We start from the raw sequence: 25,868 nt of genomic DNA, 5'->3' as shown, positions 1-25,868 counted from the left end.
TACTGAGTAGTGTTCTATTGAATGGATTTACCACAGTTTGTTTATCCCTTTCCCAATTGAGGGACATTTGGATTTATTTCCAATTTTGGGTGATTATGAAAAAACTGCCAAATACATTCACACACAGACTTTTGTGTGAGCATAGGCTTTCATTTCATTTGGGTAAATACCTAGGGAGTAGGATTGCTGGGTTGTCTGGTAAGTGAATGCTTAACTTTATAAGAAATTGCATAATTGTTTTCCAAAGTGCTTGTACAATTTTGCATGCCCACCAGCAGTGTGTGAGACTTCCAGTTGCTCTGCATACTTGTTAGCACATGGTATTGTCATTATATACATATATACACACATGCACACATATATATATGTATATTTAATTTAGCCGTTCTCATAGGTGTATAATAGTTTCTCATGTGGTTTTGACTGACATTTCGCCAATGAATAATGATGTAGAACATCTTTTTCATGTATTCATTTGCCATCTTCTTTGGTGAAATGTCTGTTCAAATGTTTTTGCTTCCCCTCACACACCTTTTTAATTGGGTTTTTTGTTTTCTTATTGAGTCCTTTTATATTCTGAATATGCCTTTTATTAATTGTGTGATTTGCAAATATTTTCTTCCATTTTGTGACTTACCTTTTCATTCTCTTAATGGTATCTTTTAAAGAGCAGAAGTTCTTTATTTTGATGGTCTCGTTCATTGCTCTTTTTTTTTTCTTTTTTCTTTTGGGGATTGTGCTTTTAGTGTTGTGTTTATAAACTCTTTATCTTACACAAGGTCACAAAAGATTTTTGTCTTGTTTTCTTCTAGAAGTTTTTAGTTTCAGGTTTTTATAGTTAGGTCTATGGTAATTAAACTATAGTTTTGTTTTTCAGCTCAAAGCAAAATAAATGCCTCATTAATGGTTTGAATAGAGTCTTTATTATGTAGTGTCTTTGGATCGTTGATGGCTTATAACATGGGAGGTTTTAGACTAGATCTAACTATATAAAATTCATAATGGTGTTAAATATCAGAGTTTTTAACTTATTCTAGGTTTGTATTAGGGTGTTGCAGATTAGTGCCTAAAATGCCAGTAATGTGTGATTCAAATGACAAAATATAGCTTATTAGTTTACATGCTTTTACATTTTTATCATGGCTATATAAATTGACAGTGGATTATGCTTGAGCTTGACTACTCAAGATTTTTATACAACAGAATTGAGTTTTAGGTTTTGATACTGTCGTATGTATGAAGAGTAAATCCTATAGCAGCTCTTGAGTGCTTCTATAATATTCTTTATATGAGTATCCATATGAATCCAAGTTTGATAAATTTAACAGTTCCTGAAGATCAGTTTTAGTCACGTAAAACCATTTTACAGTCATGGAAAAGAAGAAAAATTGTTGTGTTTTTCTCTTTTCACCTCTTCCCTTCCCTTCTTCCCTTGTCCTTTCTCCTCTCCTTTCCCCTCCCCTCCTCCTTTTCTTCCGCTCACCTTTCTCTTCGTCCTCTTCTCTCCCTCACTCTTCCCCTTCCCCCATTCCTCCCCCTTCTTCTCTTGCCTGCTCTCTCATGGGTGCTCTAGTACTTGGTCTGTCTGTACAGTAGGCCCTTAGCTAATGACTTTAAGTAGAAGTGGAGTCAAGATAAAATTTAGGAACTGGATTGAACTAGGCAATTGGATGGATTAGGAAAGAGTGTCTTCTGTTGGCATTAGTTGTTGAAGTGCTCTCAGAGAGCAAAATGTATGAAATTGCTGATAAATATGAACACGTTCAGGATGATACTAAAAATTAGATATTTTTGATAACACTTTTTGTATCTTAACTTTTTTTCATAATTGTAAATTTGTTAAACTCTAATTTTAAGACAAAATAATCTAACTTTAGAGAAGGATATTTTTGATTGAAAAATGTGATTTGGAATTATGTCACTTGACCTTTTGCTGAAATATTTTATGATTTCCTTTAAACAAATTGGCTTGCTACCTTAAATTTATTACTATTATTATTATTTTGGAATAAGACTGTGTCAAACATTTTTTCTTTTTCTTTTCTAAACGTTTTTCTCATCTTGTTGAGTTTAGTTTTCAGTGTTTAATTGCTGGTGTTTTTTGGGAGGAAGTGAGCCATAAATTTTATTTTATTTTATTATTTTTTTTCAAATTTATTTATTTGTTTTTATTTTTGACTGTGTTTGGCCTTCGTTGCTGTGCGCGGGCTTTCTCTAGTTGCAGCAAGCGGGGGCTGCTCTACCTTGCAGTGCATGGGCTTCTCATTGTTGTGGCTTCTCTTGTTGCAGAGCCACGGGCTCTAGGCACACGGGCTTCAGTAGTTGTGGTATGTGGGCTCAGTAGTTGTGGCTCGCGGGCTCTAGAGCGCAGGCTCAGTAGTTGTGGTGCATGGGCTTAGTTGCTCCATGGCATGTATGTGGGATCTTCCTGGACCAGGGCTTGAACCCCTGTCGCCTGCACTGGCAGGAGGATTCTTAACCACTGTGCCACCAGGGAAGCCCCCCATAAATTTTAATTGTGATGATTTTGAAACCCTATCAAATTACTAATTTAATAAAATCATAATATTAATTAGTAATCTATTTAGATATAGTTTTTCCAAACCTAATCATAATTTTATTTACCTACTTTCCTGCTTTTGCACTTGGATATACTGTCAACTGAGCAATAACTGTCACCTTGCATTAATATTTGTCAGATGGCAATTAAATTAGCTAAATATTGTTATTTTTAATAATCTTATTAAGATTCAGGCATTGTACCTAAAGTATCTGAGATAATTTTCTTTTAGTGACAAATTTATGTTCTGTCCCTTTTCCAGGTCATCCTGTTCAGTTCTACAGCATGAATAGACCTGCCACTCGCCATACTCCCCCAACAATAGGGGGCTCTTTGCCCTATAGGCGCCCTCCTTCCATAACTTCACAAACAAGCCTTCAGAATCAGATGAACGGAGGACCTTTTTATAGCCAGAACCCAGGTTAGATTTTCTTTTGCAGTCTGTGGAATATATCTAATTAAAAATCTTCAATTACACAGAAAAAAAACTTTAATTGCAAATGACTAGTACATGGTAGGTGGTTAGTACTATTTGTTGAATGAGTGGAAGAATGAATACAAGGTTGCTAATACTGTATTTTCCAGTTCTTTTTTTAAAAATCAACATGGTTTCCATATAAAGTTGCAGAACTTAATTTTTTTTTTTAACAGTTTTAAATTTACTTATTTAATTTTGGCTGTGTTGGGTCTTCGTTTCTGTGCGAGGGCTTTCTCTAGTTGCGGCAAGCGGGGGCCACTCTTCATCACGGTGCACGGTCCTCTCACTATCACGGCCTCTCTTGTTGCGGAGCACAGGCTCCAGACGCGCAGGCTCAGTAGTTGTGGCTCACGGGCCTAGTTGCTCTGTGGCATGTGGGATCCTCCCAGACCAGGGCTCGAACCCGTGTCCCCTGCATTGGCAGGTAGACTCTCAACCACTGCGCCACCAGGGAAGCCCAGAACTTAATTTTTTTGAACGGAATCTTTTTTAATGTGTTAGTGATTATTTGTTTTTTAAAATAATATTGTGCTGAACAGTATTTCCTTCTTATTTAACCAGATACCCTTGCTCTATGAATAGCAAATAATGAAAGTTGAACATACATGAACAGAGTTTTTAAGTGGCAAAGGAAAAGGGAAATGACATTTTTGAAGCTGCTTTATGGTGGGCAGTTATACTATCTTTTCCAATTCTCCTACCAAACCTATAATGGAAAAACTGGGACTTGGACAGATTGATGCAGATATAACAGTCACCTTTCAGTTGCATCATGCACACAGAAGAACTAATCTGGCATATATTTAATACTAAACATAATCATTTGTTTTGCTTCTTCCCCAGAGAGGGTAAGAGCAGATATTATACTCCGTGAGTACTGTGGACATGTTATGTGAACTTACTGTGTTTTTCTGGATTTTTGCCAAGAGGCCAGTAAGCCCATGTGTGATCACCTGTAATATTAGGGGACAGCCCATTCCATCTTGGATGAGCCCTGAATTGTATGGAGCTGAAATCTGTCTACCTTTTAGTGAAACCTTGTTATATCCTTTGAAATCTTGCAGAAGAAATTTGATCCTCCTCTTACATAAACAGAGCTTAAAGAATGCTTTTATATTTTTATATCATTTGATTCTTATAATCATGTGATCGTTTTCATCTGTATTTTTCAGGTGAGGAAACAGGCTGAGGTGATAATCAAGTTAAGATTTGAATTTAGGTCATCTGACTCAAAATTCCATGTTATTTCCATTGTACTATCCTATCCTACCTACCTTCATATTAAAAAAAGTCTTTCTCTTACCCTCCCAAGGGTAGGAGGGTGGGATGGAGGATGCCAACATTGTAATGTAAAGTGCATGAGAACCTGAGACCTTGTCAGTTTTTTAATCTGTTATATCCTGGGAATAGTGCTCAGTAACTACTTGTTGAATGTGAAATGAATCTCTTGTTAACTTTATTCAGATCCCCTCATTGTTTTGGGTCCCTCTTGTAAATTAAACACCATAAATGACTATATAGTCTAACCAGTGCACACGGTAGTGTGATTACCATCTGCCTATGTGGAAATAGACTTCTTTTTTAAAAAATTTACATTAGATTATTTAATTTGAGAAATATACATGTGCATTGTTTTACCCAGCGATCACATTATGAGTCTTAAAAAGGAGTAGTTTTTCTTTTCCTAGTAGTTAACTATGACCAAATTAAAATCTATAACCTTAAAATTTGGGGGGTTATTCTTCTCTTATTTGTTTTTAAATTTTGTTTTACTGAAGTATAGTTGATTTACAATGTTGTATTGGTTTCAGATGTACACTAAAGTGATTCAGTTATACATATATCTGTCTATCTCACTGCTGTCTTTGACCACACTTAATGATTTTGGGTGTGCCATTCTTTTTAACTCATTTTGAGCTCCATTTTGACAAATACGCCTGTCTTTTCTCACGTTCTACTTTTAAATCATGTGTTCCAAACCCATATTTGTACAGGTGCTATTTTGTACTTAAATGAATATTTTATTTTTAAATTTTAATTTGTTAGATATGGCCTGTTCATAGCTCTGCTGAAGATAAGCTCTCTCCCTGACCCTCTTGGAAGTCTTGACAATTATTTCTTATGACCCTTATGCCCTTCCTTACCCTTAAATAGAGTTTTGAAAGAATGGTGTCAGTCCAAAATGGGGCAATTCTGTAATGGAGCTGAGAGATGCTTTACTGTTACAGCTTGGGACCAAGTGTACATGATATTCAGAAAGTATATACAAGGGTATTTCATACCAAAATACTGGTCTTATGAGAACGCTGATTAAAAATTCCACCTCTTGGTGGAATTTATTTGAAGGCTATTTATTTAAATGTGTTTTAAGTACATATTTTAATACTTCTTTGTAAGTCTGATTTTAACATACGTGAAAGTATATGTTAAAGTAGAAAAATAACCTACTCTAAGGAATGATGTTAATGAAAGTATTTTTCACACTCATGGGAAGTATAAAGTGAATTGAGTTTTTTTTTTAACATCTTTATTGGAGTATAATTGCTTTACAATGGTGTCTTAGTTTCTGCTTTATAACAAAGTGAATCAGTTATACATATACATATGTTCCCATATCTCTTCCCTCTTGCGTCTCCCTCCCTCCCGCCCTCCCTATCCCACCCCTCCAGGAGGTCACAAAGCACCGAGCAGATCTCCCTGTGCTATGCGGCTGCTTCCCACTAGCTATCTATTTTACGTTTGGTAGTGTATGTATGTCCATGCCTCTCTCTCGCTTTGTCACAGCTTACCCTTCCCCCTCCCCATATCCTCAAGTCCATTCTCTAGTAGGTCTGTGTCTTTATTCCTGTCTTACCCCTAGGTTCTTCATGACATTTTTTTTTTCTTAAATTCCATATATATGTGTTAGCATACGGTATTTGTCTTTCTCTTTCTGACTTACTTCACTCTGTATGACAGACTCTAGGTCCATCCACCTCATTACAAATAGCTCAATTTCATTTCTTTTTATGGCTGAGTAATATTCCATTGTTGAGCTTTCAGCATAATGTGTGAGGCAATTTAGTTAGTTTGTTTTCATGTACTTCTCTCAATTAAGTTCTGCCTTTCTTCTCCGGGGATTTGGTAACTGTTTAAAGAGGCTGGCTACAACTTAGTTGAATAATCAGAGTGCTTTTTTCTAAACTAAAAAAAAATTTTAACTAAATTATATTCTTTGAAAAGTTCTTCTTGCAACACTTAATGCTTTGTAAGCCAGTATTCGAAGGCTGTTAGATGCACTTTCATTTTATTTGCATTAGATTATTATGTAAGTCTCTTGTATTATTACCACTGGTCTTACAGTGGTCCTTGTTTTTTCATATTTAAAATGAGAAAATTTGTTGTGCTTTCTCAAGTAGCTAATTCCCTGGTTTAACAGTGATCCCAGATTTGTGTTTTATGAGCATATTTTTTGCAGCTGGAGGCTTGACATGGATTTGTGCTTCTGAGGAAGTGAGCTGACAGGCTGGGATTCATGTGACTGTAAATTCAGTGAGGTTTTCTGTGAGATGTAAATCTAACAGCACTGCTACTATATTTGGTTTGAGTTTGAAATGACGTTATAACATAGGAATTAAAATATGGAGCACCCGGTGCGTAGTGCCAAGTCCTAAGAGCACAATAATTGTTTTCTAATGAGATTATTTCAAAAGCAAGTTAATGAAAGGAACACTTCATTCAGAACATAAAATGAATCCTATTTGGTTCTCATTGTTTCTTAATCTAATCCAGCCAAAGAAATAGGAATACTAGTTTATCATTCATCTTGTCATCAGCAAGGAGTGTCATTGAAACAAATAGGGCTAATCACAAGTTTTAACAGTCTTTACTTTCAATATAAATATGAAGCACCTTGGTGGTAAGGAAGAATATACATATGTATTTGTACATGTACATTTACATACATTAACCTAGTTTGGTAAGTGTTTTAGTTTGGGCTGCTATAACAAAGTACCATAGACTGGGTAGCTTATAAACAGTAGAGATTTATTTCTCACAGTTCTGGAGGCTGAAAGTCAGAGATCAGCGTGCCAGCATGGTTGAGTTCTGGTGAGAACCCTCCTGAGGTTGTAGACTGCTGTCTTCTTGTATCCTCACATGGTGGAAAAAGAGAGAAAACTCTCCATGGTTTGTTTGTTTGTTTGGCAATGCCTTTTAAAAAAATTTTAAATATAATTTTTAAAGGTTACTTTCCATTTTACAATTATTACAAAATATTGGCTCTGTTCCCCATGTCGCATAATATTGTGCATCCTTGAGCCTGTCTTTCACCCAGTAGTTTATGCCTCCTACTCCCCCCGCCCCATATTGCCCCCCCTTCACTGGTAACCACTAGTTTGTTCTCTATACGTATACTGTGAGCCTGCTTCTTTTCTGTTATATTCACTAGTTTGTTGTATTTTTTAGGTTCCACATATAAGTGATATCATACAGTATTTGTCTTTCTCTGTGTGACTTATTTCACTTAGCATCATGCCCTCCAAGTACATCCATGTTGCTGCAAATGGCAAAATTTCATTCTTTTTTATGACTGAGTAGTATTACAGTGTGTGTGTGTACATCCTCTTAATCCATTCATCTGTTGATGAACACTTAGGTTGTTTCCATATCTTGGCAATTGTAAATAATGCTGCTGTGAACATTGGGCTGCATGTATCTTTTCAAATTGTTGGGGGGTTTTTCAGATATATACCCATGAGTGGAATTGCTGGGTCATATGGTGGTTCTGTTTTTAGTTTCTTGAGAAACCTCAGTACTGTTTTCCACAGTGGCTGCACCAATTTACATCCCCACCAACAGTGTGCAAGGGTTCCCTTTTCTCCATATGCTCACCAGCATTTGTTATTTGTGTTCTTTTTGATGACAGCCATTCTGACAGGTGTGAGGTGATATCTCATTGTGGTTTTGATTTTTATTTCCCTGATGATTAGCGATGTTGAGCATCATTTCATGTGTCTGTTGGCCATCTTCATTTCCTCTTTCGAAAAATGTCCTTTCAGTTCTTCTGTCCATTTTTTAATCGGGTTGTTTTTTTGATGTCGAGTTGTATGAGCTGTTTATATGTGTTGGATATTAATTCCTTATTGGTCATATCATTTGCAAATATTTTCTCCCACTTAGTAGGTTGTCTTTTTGTTTTGTTTATGGTTTCCTTTGCTGTGCAAGAGCTTTTAAGTTTAATTCGGTCTCTGAAGTTCTTTTATAAGGGCACTAATTCCATTCATTCGGGCTCCACCCTCATGAGCTAATCACCTCCCAAAGGCCCTACCTTCTAATACCATCACATTGGAGGTTAGGATTTCATATGAATTTTGGGGGGATACAAACATTCAGTCCTTAACAGTAAGGAATCAGTAATGTGGTGTTTAAGTACTAAGGCCTTTGGTAAAAGATATCTTACATTTTACTACTCATATTTTCTTTTCCTTTTTTTTTTTTTAATTTATTTGTTTTATTTATTTATCCCTGGCTGCATTGGGTCTTCGCCACCACGCGGTCCTTCTCTAGTTGCGGGGAGCGGGGCCACTCCCTGTTGCGGTGCGCGGGCCTCTGACCGCGGTGGCCCCCCTCGCTGCAGAGCATGGGCTCCAGGCGCACAGGCCCAGTAGTTGTGGCCCACGGGCTCCAGAGCACAGGCTTGGCAGCTGTGGCGCACGAGCCCAGCCACTCCGCGGCATGTGGGATCCTCCCGGACCAGGGCCCAAACCCGCGCCCCCCTCATCAGCAGGCGGACTCCCAACCACCGCGCCACCAGGGAAGCCCCCTACTACTCATATTTTCTTACAACAAAGACTAAAAAAATCTAATTCATAAAGTGGAATGTTGGTTCCAAGCAGTGTGAGTGTATATAGTTGTATGAGAAAGAGGAATTTCTGAATGAGTATGGTGTTTTACACAGGGAAGATATTGGGCTTCCCTGAATGATATTAAAAACAACTAAAAAGAAACAGTGAGAAAACAATGTTGGGTTGGTGATATTGTAAAAGAAAAGCCATAACGCATATTCTTTAAATGATAGTTAACTTACAACATTACCATAAATCTCCAGAAGAATACAGATGTGGTGGGGCTTTAGCAAAGTGTAAATAGAGAGCAATCAAGAAGCTATTTTCGAGTCCTCATTTTAGGCAGTCTTTAGCTTTTGTGAGTGAATGTTTACTCTAGGGAGAACAAAAAAGCTAGAAAAACCCGAAAAGTTTAAGTATATTCTCAGATGACCAAGTAAACCAAATAGACCCTTTACATCGATTATTAAACACAAGTTATGTTTTTAAACTGTGTGGATTAATTTGCTACTTTTTCTCGGCATAATGTCAAACGATGTTTTTTTTTTTCACTTGAAAAGGAATAAGAAAAATGGCCCAATTCTTTTAACCCTTCTGAGACTACAGGAGTGATAATTATTTGGTAACCCTATTCTTTTCCATCAAAAAAGCTTCCCTTACTGAGTATGATTAGTTAGGTTCACTTTTAAATACTCCTTGTTCTAAGTTACTATCCATGTTTAGAAAATATTTCACTCTTAAAATAAATTGCTTAAATTATTTCCCTCACTGGAATGTAAAATATTTGCAACTAAACTTGAATGGGCTGTCAAATGTATGGCCTCTAAAGGTGATATCTTTAATGGTTTTAGAAATAGTATTTAGGGTGGTTATTTTGTCTAATTTTCTTAGAGTATTTATAAAGCAGTAAAAAAAAAAAAGCCTAATTTTTCTTCAAAACTCTTTGTACATTTTAACCTCAAAGAAGATGCTCCAGGATTTTGTAAATAACCAGGAAGGTTATACTTAGGAAGTCTGTATATTTCATCGGCACAGACTCATCCTCTAAGTTTGGTTTGCTTGCAGAGCCTTTTACAGTTTGTATACCTCCGTGTTGCTGAGTGAATGTAAGCTATAGTCCTTATAGTTCTACTTAAGATCTCTCTGTAAACTCCAGTCTCTTCTTGAGCCTTTCTCTTCACGTTAACTTCATTATTGTGTAGTTTGAACATAATATTACTGAATCTCAGTTTGGAGACGTTTCGGTGATTATAGGGAAAGGGTTTTGTCTTGTGAGGAATCATCTTAGCTAAATAGCATGGAAACAAATTGATAGTTACTTTCTGCTCTTGCCTGTTCATGAGATACCTCAGACTAGAACTGATTATTGCAAACAGTTCGTCACATCACAGTCCTGCTTAAATTCTCCTAAAATAGTTCATTTTCAGTTCAACTCTGAGGAAGATAAATCTAGTCTAAAGTAGGATCTTCTGGTTCACAGGTTTTCTGATGAAATCTCCATGACCAGAAAGAAAATGCTGTGGTAACTAAATTAATTTGGACCGTGATGTAAAAAGTTTGCCCAGGGCAAAAAAAAGTAGAATTTGGGGCAACCTTTGTAAACTCCATTTGGAACTGAATTTTTTAACATGCGTTGGATTGGCTTTGAAAAAAATCTAACTTGTTTTGTTATGATGTAATTCTGTTTAAGGAAGATCTGGGACTGGTTTTTACCTGGGCTGCTGTTAGGCTTCTTAAAAAACCACTAGAGTTTCAGACCTTCACTTTCAAAACAAGAAAAGAAAAAAATATATATATTCATTAAAAAAATAATAAACTGAACCTACCTACAAAACCCCTGTTCTAAGTTAAGTACCTTACCATTCTTTTTTAGCTGAGTACTAGAAGGTCTTTTTTTTTTTTTTTTTGATGAGAAACAATGACTGAAGTGGGAAATTTCCTGCTTTTCTGTTACAGGGGAGGTTGGGATGGGTGCTAACAGAAGAGGGACATTTCATCATCTTATATTCCACTTTTCTAGTGCAGTTGCTGTCTGCTGCTGTCTCTCAGTTTTATTTACTTTGTTTCTGTTGCCTTCTCTGTTCATTGTGTCTTCTTACCCCAAGTTTGGGAACACAGGGTGTTGTGAACATATCAACAATTGTTCCAAGCCTCTGAGAGTGGGACACAGACACACAGCTTAAGGGTTTACTACCAAGAAGTATGACTTCAGGGAAAAACATAACCACAAGGTATCTTTTAAAGAAAGGTACCAATTTCTAGGGTTATGTGACTCTGTCCCTTAAATCTGAGATATTCTTCAGGATTATCTGCTTAACTCTTGTCTGCCCATTATAAGTACATGTTCTGCCTGCACTTACCCATGGCACAACCGTTATCTTTACTGATTACTGCCACCTCTGTACCTCTTGATTTTTCCCACAGATTCAACCCAGACTTTCCAGTTGCCTTCCATATTTATGTTTTAAGTTACTTTCCTACATCTCATTATTTCTCCCTGACTTTTCTATTCACCAACCCATTTCATTCCCTGTACTACCCACCAAGGTTAATGTGGTTAATGGCACCACTACCTTCATAGTTAGGAAGGATAAAAATCTAAGACCATCTTGAGCTGTTTCTCTCCTTCATAGGCTTACTGAATCCTTAGATACCAAATACTCTTTTTGTCCACACTGTACTAAGTTCTCTCCTTTTCTTTCCACTTCTCTTGCCTTGATTTTTGTGTGTCAGGCCCTGGGTTAGACTTTCTGCATACATGTTTGGTTTTTTTTAAATCTTTGCAGTTACTCTGTAAAGTAGGTTGCATTACCTCTTTCATTTCACATTTATGGATTAAGCTCAAAAAATAACTTGCTGTTCCAATAGCAGCGAAATAGCAAATCAGGGATTTGATGCTAGGTGACTTTAAGTCCAAGGTGTTCCCACTAAGCGCTCTTTCACCTAACATATAAGATTCTTACCTATTGCATATCTACCTGCTCATCTTTCCAGGTTTTGTACTTTCTCTCTGGGGCATCTTATGCCAACCATATGGAAATATTTCTGGTTCTGTGAGCTGGTCATGCTATTTTATACCTCAGAACCTTTGCCTCACTTGGTTCTCGGCTTGTCTTTCTCGACGCCTGTCTGCTTGTCGAACTCCTTTTCTTCAAGCACCTGCTCAGAGGTTACTTCTGGGTAGCCCCACCCCTACTCAAACCCTGACCACCCTCTCCGTCACCACCATGACGCCACACCATCACCAGTGCCTCTTCCACTACCCATCACCACCACCACCTGCAGGGAAGTGCTACAGATGTTGTTGGGTTAGGGTTATTATTTTGTCTTCCATTCCTAACTAGAATGACTCTTACTCATCTTTTTAGTTTTATTAGTCTTCACTGTGATTTGAAGCTAATAAAGATGTTCTGTCTTTATAAGAAGATGCGCACCATACTGTATACCCATTCCGAAGGAAACCATAACTGTAGAGTTAATCTTGGGAAGTTGTGTGGCATGTACCTGGCTTATTTATGTATTTATCTACGTCAGACGTTTGTTGAAGGCTCACTAGTGCTAGGTGCTGTACCAGGTGTTTAAAAGGGAAAGACAGCTTTGGGGGGAGAGGAGTGATTTGAATGAGGCTGGCATTTTTCTGTAGCTTCAGGGAGAAAATGTACCTGGAATAGGTGGTATGAATTGGGACTGTGAGAAATTGTAAAGACACAGACCTGACTCGAAGAGAACGGTTTCGATATTGGTCTCTTAGCAGAGTGCTTGCACCTTAGTGGGAAGTCAGTGAATATTTGTTTAATCAATGGCTGAAAACCAATTAATTTTGCCTGTTTAATGAAGTAATGAAAAGTATAAAATTAGGATGTTGGCATGTAATGGTTTTTTCCCTTGTGTTGATGAACATTTAAACTTATAACCTTCAAGGTAAAATTCAGAAAACCAAGTTATTCATGGTAATCTGAAGAAATTCTTTTTTTGAGAAGACATGCTATTGACATGAAAAGATAATTTGCCATTGTATGTAAGAATAGATCTGTATATGATAAATGCTTCCTGTTGTAAGTTTTTAAAACTTCCCTAATACTTTGTTTTGTGTGTTAATGAGTTATCCCTCAAAAGAGGATCCTTAAGATAGCTTGTAAAATGTTTATGCATAGCGGTTTCCCTCCTTATATGTTTGTTTTATTGTGTTACCCTTTCCGTTTAATGTAACTTGCCCTTACCCCTTACCCTCCGCACCTTTTTGTTTTTGCAGTATCTCTTGCTCCTCCTCCCTCCATCCTACAGGTAACTCCTCAGTTACCTTTAATGGGATTTGTGGCCAGAGTCCAAGAAAATAGTAAGTTTATGTCTTCTTTATGCTGTAGATCAGATTCTAGGCATAAAATGTCATTTACATATGATTGGCTGAATAGTCATTCATTCACTGATACTTCAGATATTTGAATATTATGAACAGTCATTGTATGAGCAGCTAGTGTGGATGGTAAAATAGTTACGATGAAATTCTCTACTTTCAAACAACTTAAAATCTGGTAGTGAAGATAAGACAAATAAATATAAAATAAGGCACATGTAAAAAGAAAGATCACATCTAATTGAGGAGGTGCTCTTTAATCACTGGATATCCCACCATTTTCTCTGGGTTGCTCAGACAATTAGTGGTCTGTCACTGGAGTTTTAGGGTTTTGTGGCCGGCCTGAGAATCTTCTTCCAATCCTGTGATTCCAGGTGTAAAAATGGCCATGCCATGGTGGGTCCCAGGGGACCAAATTGTCAGCCTGTCTCCCATGAGGCCTCATAGATTGGCAGTGAATTTAAGCTGGCCTGTGGTCTGGTGTTGAATCATGCAGGATCAGATAACTAATTGTATTGACAGGTCGAGTTTGCTCCTAGGGAAGCATTAAGGAAGCTGAGGAGACTGACGTCTGCAGAGCAGGAGGGCCTGTATCTGTATTTAGTGAGGAATTGCTAAAGCAGTGAACATAGTCTGTATGATAGATGAGTTCTCTTCTTGTGAGCAGTCTACATAGGAACCATGTCACAACCATAAGGCTGTACGGGTGTGGAATCTGAACTAGGGGGATTACACTAATGAAGGAGATAATGCCATCAGGCTGATTAGCCTAATGCATGCATCTCATAACAGGGATGGCCTCAACCGTGGGATAGAAATATTTGCATTCTGTTGCTTAGGACTCCTGCTCCTTTGGAAATGGGCATTGCCAATACTAGAATGTAAGCTCTATGAGAGCAGGGATTTTTGCTTGTTTTTCACTGGCTATTTCTCCAGCACTTAGTAAAGCATCTGACACAGAGCAGACACTTTTGAGTCCCTCCCTTTTTGTGTGCTTCCATAGCTGACTAAATGCTCCCTTTGTATCGACACATTTCTTTCTTGTATTTTAACTGGTTATAATCCAGTCTTATTGGCCTGAGGGCTCAGTGTCTCTTTCAGGTGCCTTTGCATCTCTGTTTGCTAATTTCTGAAAATAGTCCATTTTACCTCTGTTTATTGGAAGGTACCCCAATGAGCACCTCCAATATTTACCACAGTGTGCAATATTTACCTTTTAGGATGATCTTTTCTCATTTCTTTCCATAGTCATATACATTTTCTCACCTACAAAATGTATAAAAATAAGAAACTTTGTATATGAGGTGAGCCGTGGCTGATTTTACAGGCATAGCAGGACTTATACATTCAAATGAATGTTGTCCTCTTCAAAACACTCACCTTGGAAAGAGATATACCTCTCTTTTGGAATGGTCTTTATAGCTTTCAAGGACATTACTTTGAAGATAACTCTGTGGTAGCAGATATTTGCTCTATATTAAGTTTGATGTTTGGAAGAAGTCTGGAATTATTTGGAACCAGTTATACCGGGCTAAGTAATGCAGCTGTGATTCTGTTATTCTTCTTAAACCCTTCTCTGGCTTCGCATTGCTCTTTGGATAGAGTTCAAACTGTTACAAGGCCCTTTCTGCTTAGTGCTGTTCAGCTTCCTCATGCCTCTTTCTACTGAACTTTGCTCAGCTCTTTCAAGGGTTCCTGCTTTGTATTTGTTATTCTCCTTTACATCTGACATGAAATATCTACCCCCACCCCGGGCCATTAACTCTTACTCATCCTTCAGGTTCCAGGAAGCCTTTCCTGACCCACATAAGAGATGTGGTCTACTGCTCTGTTTTCCATGATGACTTAAAGCACTTACTGCACTTAATTGTAAATGCAAGTTTGGTTGTCCATGTCTCCATGACTTTTGCTCACTGCTGTATTCCCAGTGCTGAGCATCATAGCTGGCCATGGTAGGCTTTCAGTTGATGCTTTTGAATGAATAATGAAACATGACTTTAAAGTTGTTGAATTGATCTCATTCCATAATAGTGTAGCTTTTAAGATAAGAGGCATTGGAGTTCAAATTCCTGCTCTTCCACTTACTGTTGGAGTACTTAATCTTGGAAAGCCAGTTTACACATCCATAAATGAGGATTAAAAACACCACCTCCCAAGGTAAAGATTAAATGAAATAATGTATTATAAAGTGCTGAGTAATTGGAACATTTTAAGTAAAAAATAGTAATCATTTTGGCTAAACTTTATTCAGCATCCATCAGCACTAACCCAAAGGGAGGAGAAAGTCAAGCTTGGGGATTTGAAACAGTATAGTTGGTGGGAACACTTCTCTTGCCTACTTATTTGTTGAAAGATTATTATTTTCAAGTCTAGGTTTATACTCCATGAACATAGAAGCTTGGATAGGAAACACTGAACTTTGCATAATGTGTAGTTTTGTTATCAGCTTGATACATTCTTAGTTTCAGATGCACCACCTCCACCACCACCTGTGGAAGAACCAGTCTTTGATGAGTCCCCACCACCACCTCCTCCTCCAGAAGATTACGAAGAGGAAGAGGCAGCCGTGGTTGAGTATAGTGATCCTTATGCTGAAGAGGACCCACCGTGGGCTCCAAGGTCTTACTTGGAAAAGGGTAAGTTTCAGAGGGATATCTGGAAGGATGGGAAGAAACCTCTATGTACGTAGAAATGAAATTTGCTGGTACTGAAGAGAATCTTATTTATTTTTTACTTATAAGTAAAGTTTGGCCTGTATTAGCCTGTATATTTTAATTAATTTAGTTTACAAGGTTCATGATTTTGGAAGTCACACTGGTAAAATCCTGTGACTGATTTTTATTGATGATTATATGTTGTTCCCGTTGAACATGCTTTTTATGAATGGTTTCTATAAGGCAAAAATTTTGAAAAGATAGGTTTTTTTCTGGAATGACTCAGGAAGAGGATGATCTTTCCAAATTATGTTATTCCTACTCCCATGCTGTGAAGCATTTTTAAAAAAATATTTATTCACGTTGGCTGCATCGGGTCTTAGTTGTGGTATGCAGGATATTCGTTGTGGTGTGCAGGATCTTTCATTGAGGCACACGGGCTCTTTGTTGTGGCGCGCGGGCTTCTCTTTAGTTGTGGCGTGCAGGCTCCAGAGCATGTGGGCTCAGTAGTTGTGGCACACGGGCTCTCTGGTTGTGGCGTGCAGGCTCAGTAGTTGCGGCATGTGGGCTCTCTAGTTGTGGCGTGTGGGCTCTAGAGCACGTGAGCTTAGTTGCCCTGCGGCATGTGGGATCTTAGTTCTCCAACCAGGGATCGAACCTGTGTCCCCTGCACTGGAAGGCGGATTCTTAACCACTGGACTACCAGGGAAGTCCTTAAAGCATTCTTTTGTGGCATCTTATATCAGATATTCCAGTTTAAGTATCTCCATATGAAATTTTCTTCCAAAGAATATGGTTTCTCAGTTTCTTTGCAGAGTAGGTGTTTGGCATTTCTTTTGGTGAAAAGTTTCTCTGAATATATTAGCTAACCATCATATGACACTTTTGGGACACAGGCTTACAAACGTCATCAGGACTAGTCAGCTCAGAAGAAATGTGTGCTGTCTTGAAGGAAATTTTCTGTTAAGAAAGTTAAAGCTACTAACTCACTGGGTTTCAAAACTGACTGCACATTAGAATCACCTGGGGAGCTTACATCAACGAATAGTGGACTTCCACTTCTGGCTAAGATAGAGCAACAGTAATCAGATTTACCCTCCCTCCTAAAACAATTATGAATGAATCCAGGAAAAAATATAAAAGATAATGGTTTTCAGACATTAGGTAACAAGCATTGGTGGACTATGGTCCCAGAAAGAAGGAACTCAAACACGGTGAGCCCTTAATTGTCCTAGCTTTGCTATCTAGAGGCAGTTTCCAGGCCACAGTGCAAGGAGGTGGAACCCAAATAAGCCTGGAAGTCTCACTGAGTAGAGAAGATAAGAGATCACAGAGTTTTGGGAGACCATGGAGAACAGGTAAACTACTCAAAGACAAAGGACAGAGCTCTGGATATCTGCAGAAGGGTCTCCTTGAATCTTTGACAGAGTACTGATCTGTACACGTATGTGAAGAAACTACCTGAGATTAGAGAAAGAACAATCAGAAAGGAGTAGGCAGAAAAAGTCTTGGAAATTACAGGCCTGGGAATAGTTCATGTTCCCGAACGAGCAAGAACAGAAAGACCCTGTAATACACAAGGCATTGAGAAGAGGCCTCAAAAGTGTGTCCCCTCAGTTGTGGGGCAAAATTAGCCCTAGATTATAGGTTGCCCTGAACTGCCCTAACAAATGTTAAAATGCAAACTTTGAAAACATCCAACTGATTTCAAGTAACTTAACTGAGTTCCAGGACAAAACCCAGCATTGTGCAAAGGAGTCAACAAAATCCAGTACACCAAAAAGTAAAATTCATAGTGACCAGCATCCAATCAAAAATTACAAGGCATGTAAAAAGTCAGGAAAATATAACTCATACCTAAAAGCAAAGCCAGTCAGTAGGAACAGACCCAGAAGTGACCAAGATGATGGAATTACCAGACACGGGTATAGCTAGTATAAATGCCACATATATCCAAGAAGGCAAAGGAAAACATGCACATGAGAGAGAAGCAGAATATATTTTCTTAAAAAAGAGAAAGAGAAACATAGAATTTCTGGAGATTGAAAAATATAGTATCTGAAGTGACACTTAGAAGAAAAGATCAGCAACCTTGACAATATGACATTAGAAACTATCCAAAACGAGGCACAGAGAAAAAAACCAAGACCAAAAACACAGCAACAGATATGTGGAACAATATCAAATAATATTTATTTGCAGAAGATATTATCTTGTATGTAGAAAATCCTAAGGAATCTACAAAAAAGCTGCTAGAACTAAAAAGCGAATTTAGCAAGATGGTAGGCTACAAAGTTGATTTGCAAAATTAATTGCATTTTTATATACTAGCAACAAACAATTAGAGATTGAAATTTACAAAATAATACCTTTTGTAATAACATCAAAAATATGAAAACTTAGGGATCAATTTTTTTTTTTTGGCCGTGGTGCGTGGCTTGTGTGATCTTAGTTCCCCAACCAGGGATCAAACCTGGGCCCTTGGCAATGAGAGCTCAGAGTCCTAACCACTGGACCGTCAGGGAATTCCCAGGGATAAATTTAATAAAATATATGCAGGACCTGTATGATGAAAACTATAAAACTTAAGAGAAATTAATAAAGGCCTTAAATAAATTGAAATAAATAATGTTTTTTGATCATTATTGTTAAGAGACAGTTTTTCCTAAACTGATCTATAAATTGAATGCAATCTCAATAAAAATTCCAGCAGTCATTCTTACAGAAAATGACAAGGGGATTCTAAAAGTTAAATGGAAATGCAGAAGACCTAGTTTAGTCAACACAATTTTGAAAAACAAGACTAATGTTGGAGGATTTAAACTACCTGATTTCAGAGTTCTGGTATAAAGCTACAGTAATCAGGACAGTGTGGTATAAGCATAGAAATATACATCAGAATCCAGAAAAAAAAAAGAATCCAGAAAAAGATCCACACATACTTTTTGACGAAAGTGCAAGGTAATTCAATGGGGAAAGGATAGTGTTTTCAAAAATAGTGCTGTTAACAATTGGATATCCATATGCAAAACATGAACTTCTACCCTTATTACCTCACCATACACAAAAATTAACTCGAAATGTATTTGGATGTGAATGTAAAACTGTGAAACTTCTAGAGAAAAATATAGGAGAAAATCTGTGTGTTCTGGGGTTAGGGGAAACTTTTTGTAGAGAACACATTAAAAAACATGAAGCTTAAAAGAAAAAATGATAAATTGAATTTCATTCAATTAAACTTTTCTTTTTTAACGATGGTGTTAAGAAAATGACAAGGCAAGCCATATAGACTGGGAAGAATATTTGCAAAATAACTCAGGAGACGACAAACAACTTATAGAAAAAAACAGTTTGGAAACACTTCATCAAAAAAGATGTATGAATTGCAAATAAGCACATGGAAAGATACTCAACATTATTAGTCAGGGAAATGCAAAGTGAAGCTGCAATGAACCAAACTACTTATCACTACACACCCTCTGGAATGGCTACAATTAAAAACACTGATAATACCAAGTGTCAGAGAAACTGTGGTGAAACAGGAGCTGGTACAGTGTACATTGCTGGTAAGAATGCAACGTTTCAGCCACTTTGGAAAACAGTTGGCAGTTTCTTATGAAGTTAGATATACACTTACCAGGTGGTCTGGCAGTCCCTTCTTAGATGTTTATTTACGAGGAATGAAGATGTATGTTCACAGAAAGACTTGAACTTGATTGTTCATAGCTGCTTTATTCATAATAGCCAAGACTGGAAGCAACCTATACATCTTTCAACTGGTGAATGGATAAGCTAATTGTGGACTATCCATCCATTCAATGGAATACTGTTCAGCAATGGAAAGGAATAAACTACTGGTATGTACAGCGATATCGATGGATCTCAAGCATTATGCTAATGAAAGAATCTAGACACAAAAGACTCATACTTTATGATTCCATCTAAATGAAATTTAGAAGATGAGTGGTTTGGGGGGACCAATAGTGGCTACATCGGGGCATAAGGAAACTTTGGGATAATGGCCATTGTAACAATTGTGGTAGAAGTTGTTCATTTGTCATGTATACAGGTGCATACATATGTGAAAACTCACTGAATATAAACTTAAGTGACTGTGTTTTGTGTCTAAATTACTTCTTAATAAAGCTGCTTTAAGAAAAGAAAAAAAAAGAGCCCAAGGTACACTAGGGTACCAATGTCCAGTGGCCTTGGACATTGACATGTTTTACAGATTCCATGACATGTTTTCCAGATTCCTTAGCTGATTTTAACACTGTCCTGGACAAAGTGATGACAGTTTTCAGCTCTGAAAAACCAGCTCAGTGAGTCCTTAAGAGAAAAGCATAATGAAGAGATTTGCTTGTTAAAAATCTCCTCTTCGGTGAACATGTTAAAATCTGGAGAGATTTGTAAGAGAGGAAAGTAAGTTTATTTTCAGTCCAAATAACTCTTTAAAGCTTAAAAGAAAATGCCTGAGTTGTTTCCTAAGATATTTTTCAAAGTTAATCTCTGTTAAGCTCAAATCTTTTAAAACATGAAAATCAAATAACCTCCTCCTTACTCTTTCTGGAGAAACAGAAATAACCGTGTTCAGCTTATGACTGATTGCTTTTTGTTGGAGTGCATAAATGTTGAGCCTGTTGCCTAATGTCTTATTTTGCTATCTTAGTCTTAGGACCTCGTTCTCAACTGTGTCTGCATATTAGGGTCACCTAGGGAATGTTTAATATGTCTGCACTTCCAGATCTATTAAATCAGAATCTGTGGACATGGGACGCAGGCATCAGAATTTTTTAAAGTTCCAAGGTTGAGAACCACTGCATAGGTTTATCTTAACCCTTGATTATTAGCCAAATGGAGATAATTTGTATATGTAAGTATCTTTATTTAACTTGGGTAGAGAAAAGATATTTTCTTTTATTTATTATGTGCCTGGCATGATGCAAAACTTATTACATATGTAAGGCAGTTAGTTTCCCCATTTTGCAAACTAGGAAATTGAGGTTCAAAATAATTTATGTTACAGAATATGACAGAAGATGTTTGTGTTACAGGAGTATATGTATATCATATATATATCATAATAATGGTAATAAAAGCAGCTAACATTTATATAGAATGTTTACACATGGCCCTGTATCGTGTGTACATTGCCTCATTTAATATAACGATGCTTTGAGGTATTGGCACTATTATACCCATTATACAGCTGAGTAAAAAGCAGCTTAGGAAAGTTAAGTATGTTCTGTAAAGTAATAAGTGGTACAGCTGGGATCTGAACTAGGTGGCATAACTCCTGAGCCTACATTCTTGACATTGTCTTAAGCTTGTACTCTGACAGACCTGGAATTGAGTCTTGGCTGTAACGTTTACTAGCGTTAAATTATTTGTGACAAATTGACTTGTCAGTGCCTGTTTTATTTCCCTTTCTTCTATCAAGCCATCTGTTCTTGTGTTTTTCTAGCTCAATGACATAACTTCTTGGTAGAAGCATAAACAGTGTATGGTAACTTATCAGATAACACTTCTGTCCTCACAAGACTGTGACGGTCCCTTCTCTTATTCATCTTTGTATCTCTAAAAATCAGAATGGATGCTCCATTAGTGATTGTCAGAAAATGAATAGTGCCATTAATTCTGTCTGGGGAGTCCAGAAAGCTTCTCAGAGGACGTGGTATATGGGATGTGCTTTGAATGATGAGTATGAGTTTCTCAGGCAGAGGAGAGAGAGAGGAAGGGCTATCCAGTCAGAGGGAATCCTCTGAGTCAAAAGGGCATGGTGAGTAATGTCCTGTGCTGCGGGTGGGGGTGGGGGGGACCTGGGTGGGTTGTAGGGAGGGAGTGGGCAAGCTAAGAGTGTAGGAAGGGAAGTAAGTTGTAAATAATGATGGGAGGCCTTGAATACCAGGCTGAGGTGTTTTGAATTTTTTTCTTTTAAAAAAATCTGATGGTAGAGGGAAATTGTGGAAGATTTTAAATAGGTTAATGTTAAGTTCCCATGTATTTGGATTTTAATTTTTGAAAAAAGATACTTGATAATAGTGTAGTGTGCATTAGAAAGAAAGAAAAATAGGAGTTGGGAAGACCAGGTTGGGTATCTTTCTAAGCAAGGGAATTAGGGCCTCAACTGAGGCAGTGGTGCTGAAAACCTTGTTCACATAAATAAGTAGATGCAAATGGAATTATTTTTCATGCAGCACTGTCAGTTCTTTTAAATCCTTCAGAGTTATTTGCCAAAAATCAAATAATGTTCTATCTTTAAAAATCATGTTTTATATGATGTGTCATCTGATAACCCCATTAAAGTCCACCTTAACTTTTGTTAAAAGCAAAAGAATGGGAGCCACTTAAGTTGCAAAAAGGTTGGGATAGTCAGTGGAGTGATTCTCTTTCTTAACCCCACACTGGTATTTTGAATTGCCCCTTTGGCACTCAGGGTGTTTTATACTTAAACATAGTACATCACTGTATTTTTGTTAAGTAGGAGAAAGATAAACAGGAAATGAGAACTTTTATGACTGATGCTTGACAGAGGGTATCATCTCAAGCAGATCAGATTTAGATGCAGGATTTATAAAAGTTGAGGATCTAGAAAGAAACTCTGTAAAGTCATCTGTCACTCATGCTACTTAGAAAATCTTCAGGTACTCCCCAGTGATACGTGTCTTCCAGCTTAAAGACTGCTGCGCTGATTAGGGCGGCGAGTGTGATGATGGAGAAGAGTGTTTGGGTTTGAGAGATTCAGAAGGTGTAGAATTAACAGGACTTGTGGATATTTTCCTCTGAATTACTTTTCAGTGGGTTTGCATTTCTATAAGCATCAAGAATGTTATCAACCCCCCCCCAAAAAGCTAAAAAATACTCCATTGACTAGAAATACTAAGTATTCTACATATCTTGTGTTCTCTTTAAACTTGTATGTCATTTAATTGTATCTGTTTAGATGTTAGAAATACACACTAAACTCTTTCTAGGTCCCTCTAAAGTGTTTTCTGGCATCCTAGATCACTGTAATGGCAAATATTCAGAGTTTAAGAAAGCTGTTGAATTTTACTTAAAGCAGGCCTGGAACAAATTGCACTGTATCAAAAGTCCCTGTTTTAGTTTCTGTTTCTTAATTATTTATTTAGGATTAAGGTTGCATAGAAAACAAAGTCAATATATGCTTCTTAAAATGGAGAGATGGAGATTTATTGAGTGAAATTCTGAGTGGTATAATAAACATAGAGGATCTTTCTATAAAAAAGATAAATCTTCAAGTGGATCTGAGCAAGTTATAGGGTATCCCAATTTAACTAAACTGTTGAGGAAAATGTAATACTTAGGAACCAGAGATTGTCCCAGATATCATTTAAAGGCCCCATTTACCAAGTTATTTAAGTAATGAAAATCATAGGAGAGCTTACAGGTATCTTGGTTTTCTTAACACTTTTAGTCTGTTACTGTGGATATGTTAAATTGGTGGCATAATGCAGCATGTGTTTTGAAAGAATATATATAGTAGACGCCCGTCATTCACACACATAACCTGTGGGAATTCAACCACTATTGGCTTGAATTCAGTGAATGGGCATAGGCTCTAGAAAGTGTGAGAAAGCAGATGGAAGTCTGCTCTTCCCTCAGTCTCTCTCATTTTTTTCACTGGCCTCTCCTAGTGTATCTCACTGCACTAGTCTAATTCTAATGTTTAAAGGTACGTGTTTTTACATAATATGGTGCTTTAACACAAGCTCAACTGAAGAAACAGCCATCTTTCCCTATTCTGGGATTGTATCTCTTCAGAGAGATTGTTGAACAGTAAGTGTGACTAAATACTGTTTTTGGCCATTGATACAGTTTTGAACCTAACCTCAAGATGGGATTCCACTGTGCAGGACTGGGTATTAGAAAACAGAATTCGCAGGGAGGGTCCTGTGTTTAGAAAGTCACTGTGTTTGAAGTGCTGCAGAAGTTCGGAAAGGATAGATATTCATTTATTTGGTTCTACCTTTCTAGGAACGTTATTCTTTTTCATATCCTTTTTCTCCCCCCTCTAGTTGTGGCAATTTATGATTATACAAAAGACAAGGAAGATGAGCTGTCCTTTCAGGAAGGAGCCATTATTTATGTCATCAAGAAGAATGACGATGGTTGGTATGAAGGAGTTATGAATGGAGTGACTGGGCTCTTTCCTGGGAATTATGTCGAGTCTATCATGCATTATTCTGAGTAAAGCTCAGCAAGGCTGTGTTTCCCTCACAGGAATAGTCAGGTCTTCCCAGATTATCAAAAGGCCCTGGGGATTCCCCTCCAGTGAAATGAATGAAGGATTCAAATGACAAAAACTACTTATGTTTTGTTTTTTTTGGTTTATCCCTCAGTATTAAAACAAAAAAGCAAGCTGAGTTTGAACAAATGGCTCTTTCTGCCATCACTTATACTATGCTGAGCTGTTTGGACTGAAATAAAGTGACGGTTTCTGAATATATCAGAGGTATAACAGCATAACTATGTGAAACAAATCAGGTTAAAACTGATTCAGAAAAGAAATCTGGGATCTTTCTCAGGAATACCGTACATGCGTGGGAGTTCTCCTCCTGCGGAATCTGTGGCATTGGATGATCTGCAGTGCCTGTGGTTAGCCTCATGGCCCAGGGTGTGCCCCAGCCCCACTTCCTTCCACTTGGATGAGGAGGGGGAACCAATATTTAAATACCATACATAACCATTTTTATAATTGTTTCACATGGCTTATTTCCTCTTCAACACTGTAAATCCTGCATTCTCTCAGCACTTGAGTGCACCAGGTGAGTTAGTGTTGAGCTGACTTGCATCCCTTCATGTTTCTTAGTTCGTAGATTTTAAGAATGATTTGAGTCTCCAAACATTCTGAAGGTGGTTTTGTTCTACTGCGCTGCTGCTGCGTGAGACTGCATTGCCACTGCTGGCAGTGCACCCAGAGGTGTGACAGGTGCAGCCTGGTCCGTGCGCTCAAGTGGGCGTGCAGAGGTAGACACGAGGGTCTCTAAGGTTCTAGAGAGGTTGAACTGCAGAAGTGCATCCTAAACCCTTGCCTTAGGTGCTGTTTTGAGGAGTAGGACCTTAGAGGTCAGACCAACTATTTCTTTACTTCTTTCACTATTTAGATAAATAGTTTTGTTTTTTTTTTTTTTAATAGCAGTTATTTTCAAGTCTCGACAGTCACTGGGAATAAAAGGCTTGCTGCTGTGCTCTCTGAATGTTATGGCAGGTGTTAGCTACTGCTGAATTTACTCACTTAGAAAAGGTAAATATTCCCCTGATTTTGTGTGTTTGGCTTTTGAAGTAGCTGCTGTTGGTAAGGATTTGAACCTTATCTCTCAGACTAAGAATAGTGGGATAAGTGGTATAAGGCCAAATACTTATTCAAGTTTGTTTTTTTTTTCACCTGCACAATTACAACTTCAGATTCAGTGGAGTTTGGAAGGCAGATGGCTTTAATCCTCTCTTCTGTAATCAGTATAAGAAATATTGAAAAACATCCAGGAGGCCTTGCTGCTCAGCAGCTGAATACTGTGATGATAAACCAGCTCACAGGCCAAAGCCACCATGGGTCCTTTCCAGTCCCAGTGACTTGGCCAGAAGAGAGCTTTGCCAGGTGACTTCCCAGTGCTGGGGGAAAGGTGAGAGGCGGTAGGCTGCATATATTTCAAACATGGGCCTTGAACATAATAGGTAGTGCAGAGAGAGGAACTTGATTGAAAAATGAACAAGGGTGGTAGGTGTGAGGGAGTTCAGATCGTGTAGACAGAGTTAATATTCCACCTGTGACTCTGTTATCAGAGCAGAAAACTTACCACCATTTAACTGAGACCCAGGTACAGTGTTTCCTATCAAGATTTTTGTTTTACGGTTGCAGGTTTTTTTCTCACACACTGCAAGTTAGCTCTTTTTAGATTTCTCCAGCACTTTGAATTTAGTTTTCATTAACTTGCCTTCAGTACACATTACACTTCATGCTTTGTTAGGTCACCTTGAC

The 25,868-nt window shown here is 37.7% G+C and overlaps 2 protein-coding genes across 17 annotated transcripts in view; one reads left to right on the top strand and one right to left on the bottom strand.

Moving 5' to 3' along the window:
• LOC111171753 (ras-associated and pleckstrin homology domains-containing protein 1) overlaps positions 1 to 25,868 on the bottom strand; it is a 143,943-nt gene that overhangs the window by 20,408 nt on the left and 97,667 nt on the right. The window lies entirely within an intron of this gene.
• Positions 1 to 25,868, top strand: part of ABI2 (abl interactor 2) — a 111,933-nt gene that overhangs the window by 72,647 nt on the left and 13,418 nt on the right. For 3 of the 16 annotated variants that reach the window (XM_089915949.1, XM_089915951.1, XM_089915950.1), the window contains 5 exons: positions 2,823 to 2,981; positions 13,116 to 13,199; positions 15,680 to 15,853; positions 23,908 to 24,004; positions 24,232 to 25,145. In XM_089915949.1, coding sequence (XP_089772075.1) covers positions 2,823 to 2,981; positions 13,116 to 13,199; positions 15,680 to 15,853; positions 23,908 to 24,004; positions 24,232 to 24,313 — 596 coding nt within the window. In that variant the 3' untranslated portion in view covers positions 24,314 to 25,145. Of the gene's footprint in view, positions 1 to 2,822; positions 2,982 to 13,115; positions 13,200 to 15,679; positions 15,854 to 23,907; positions 24,190 to 24,231; positions 25,343 to 25,868 lie in introns of those variants that run through there. The other 13 variants (XM_022567466.3, XM_089915946.1, XM_022567471.3 and 10 more) reach the window with 7 other exon arrangements.

Source organism: Delphinapterus leucas, chromosome 8, assembly GCF_059928025.1.
Source record: "Delphinapterus leucas isolate spDelLeu-1000000601 "Yukka" chromosome 8, BTC_Dleu_Yukka2, whole genome shotgun sequence".
In the NCBI taxonomy this organism is placed as follows: domain Eukaryota; kingdom Metazoa; phylum Chordata; class Mammalia; order Artiodactyla; family Monodontidae; genus Delphinapterus; species Delphinapterus leucas.
The sequence above is the reverse complement of the archived record's forward strand: the minus strand, read 5'-3'. Positions and strand labels throughout refer to the sequence as shown.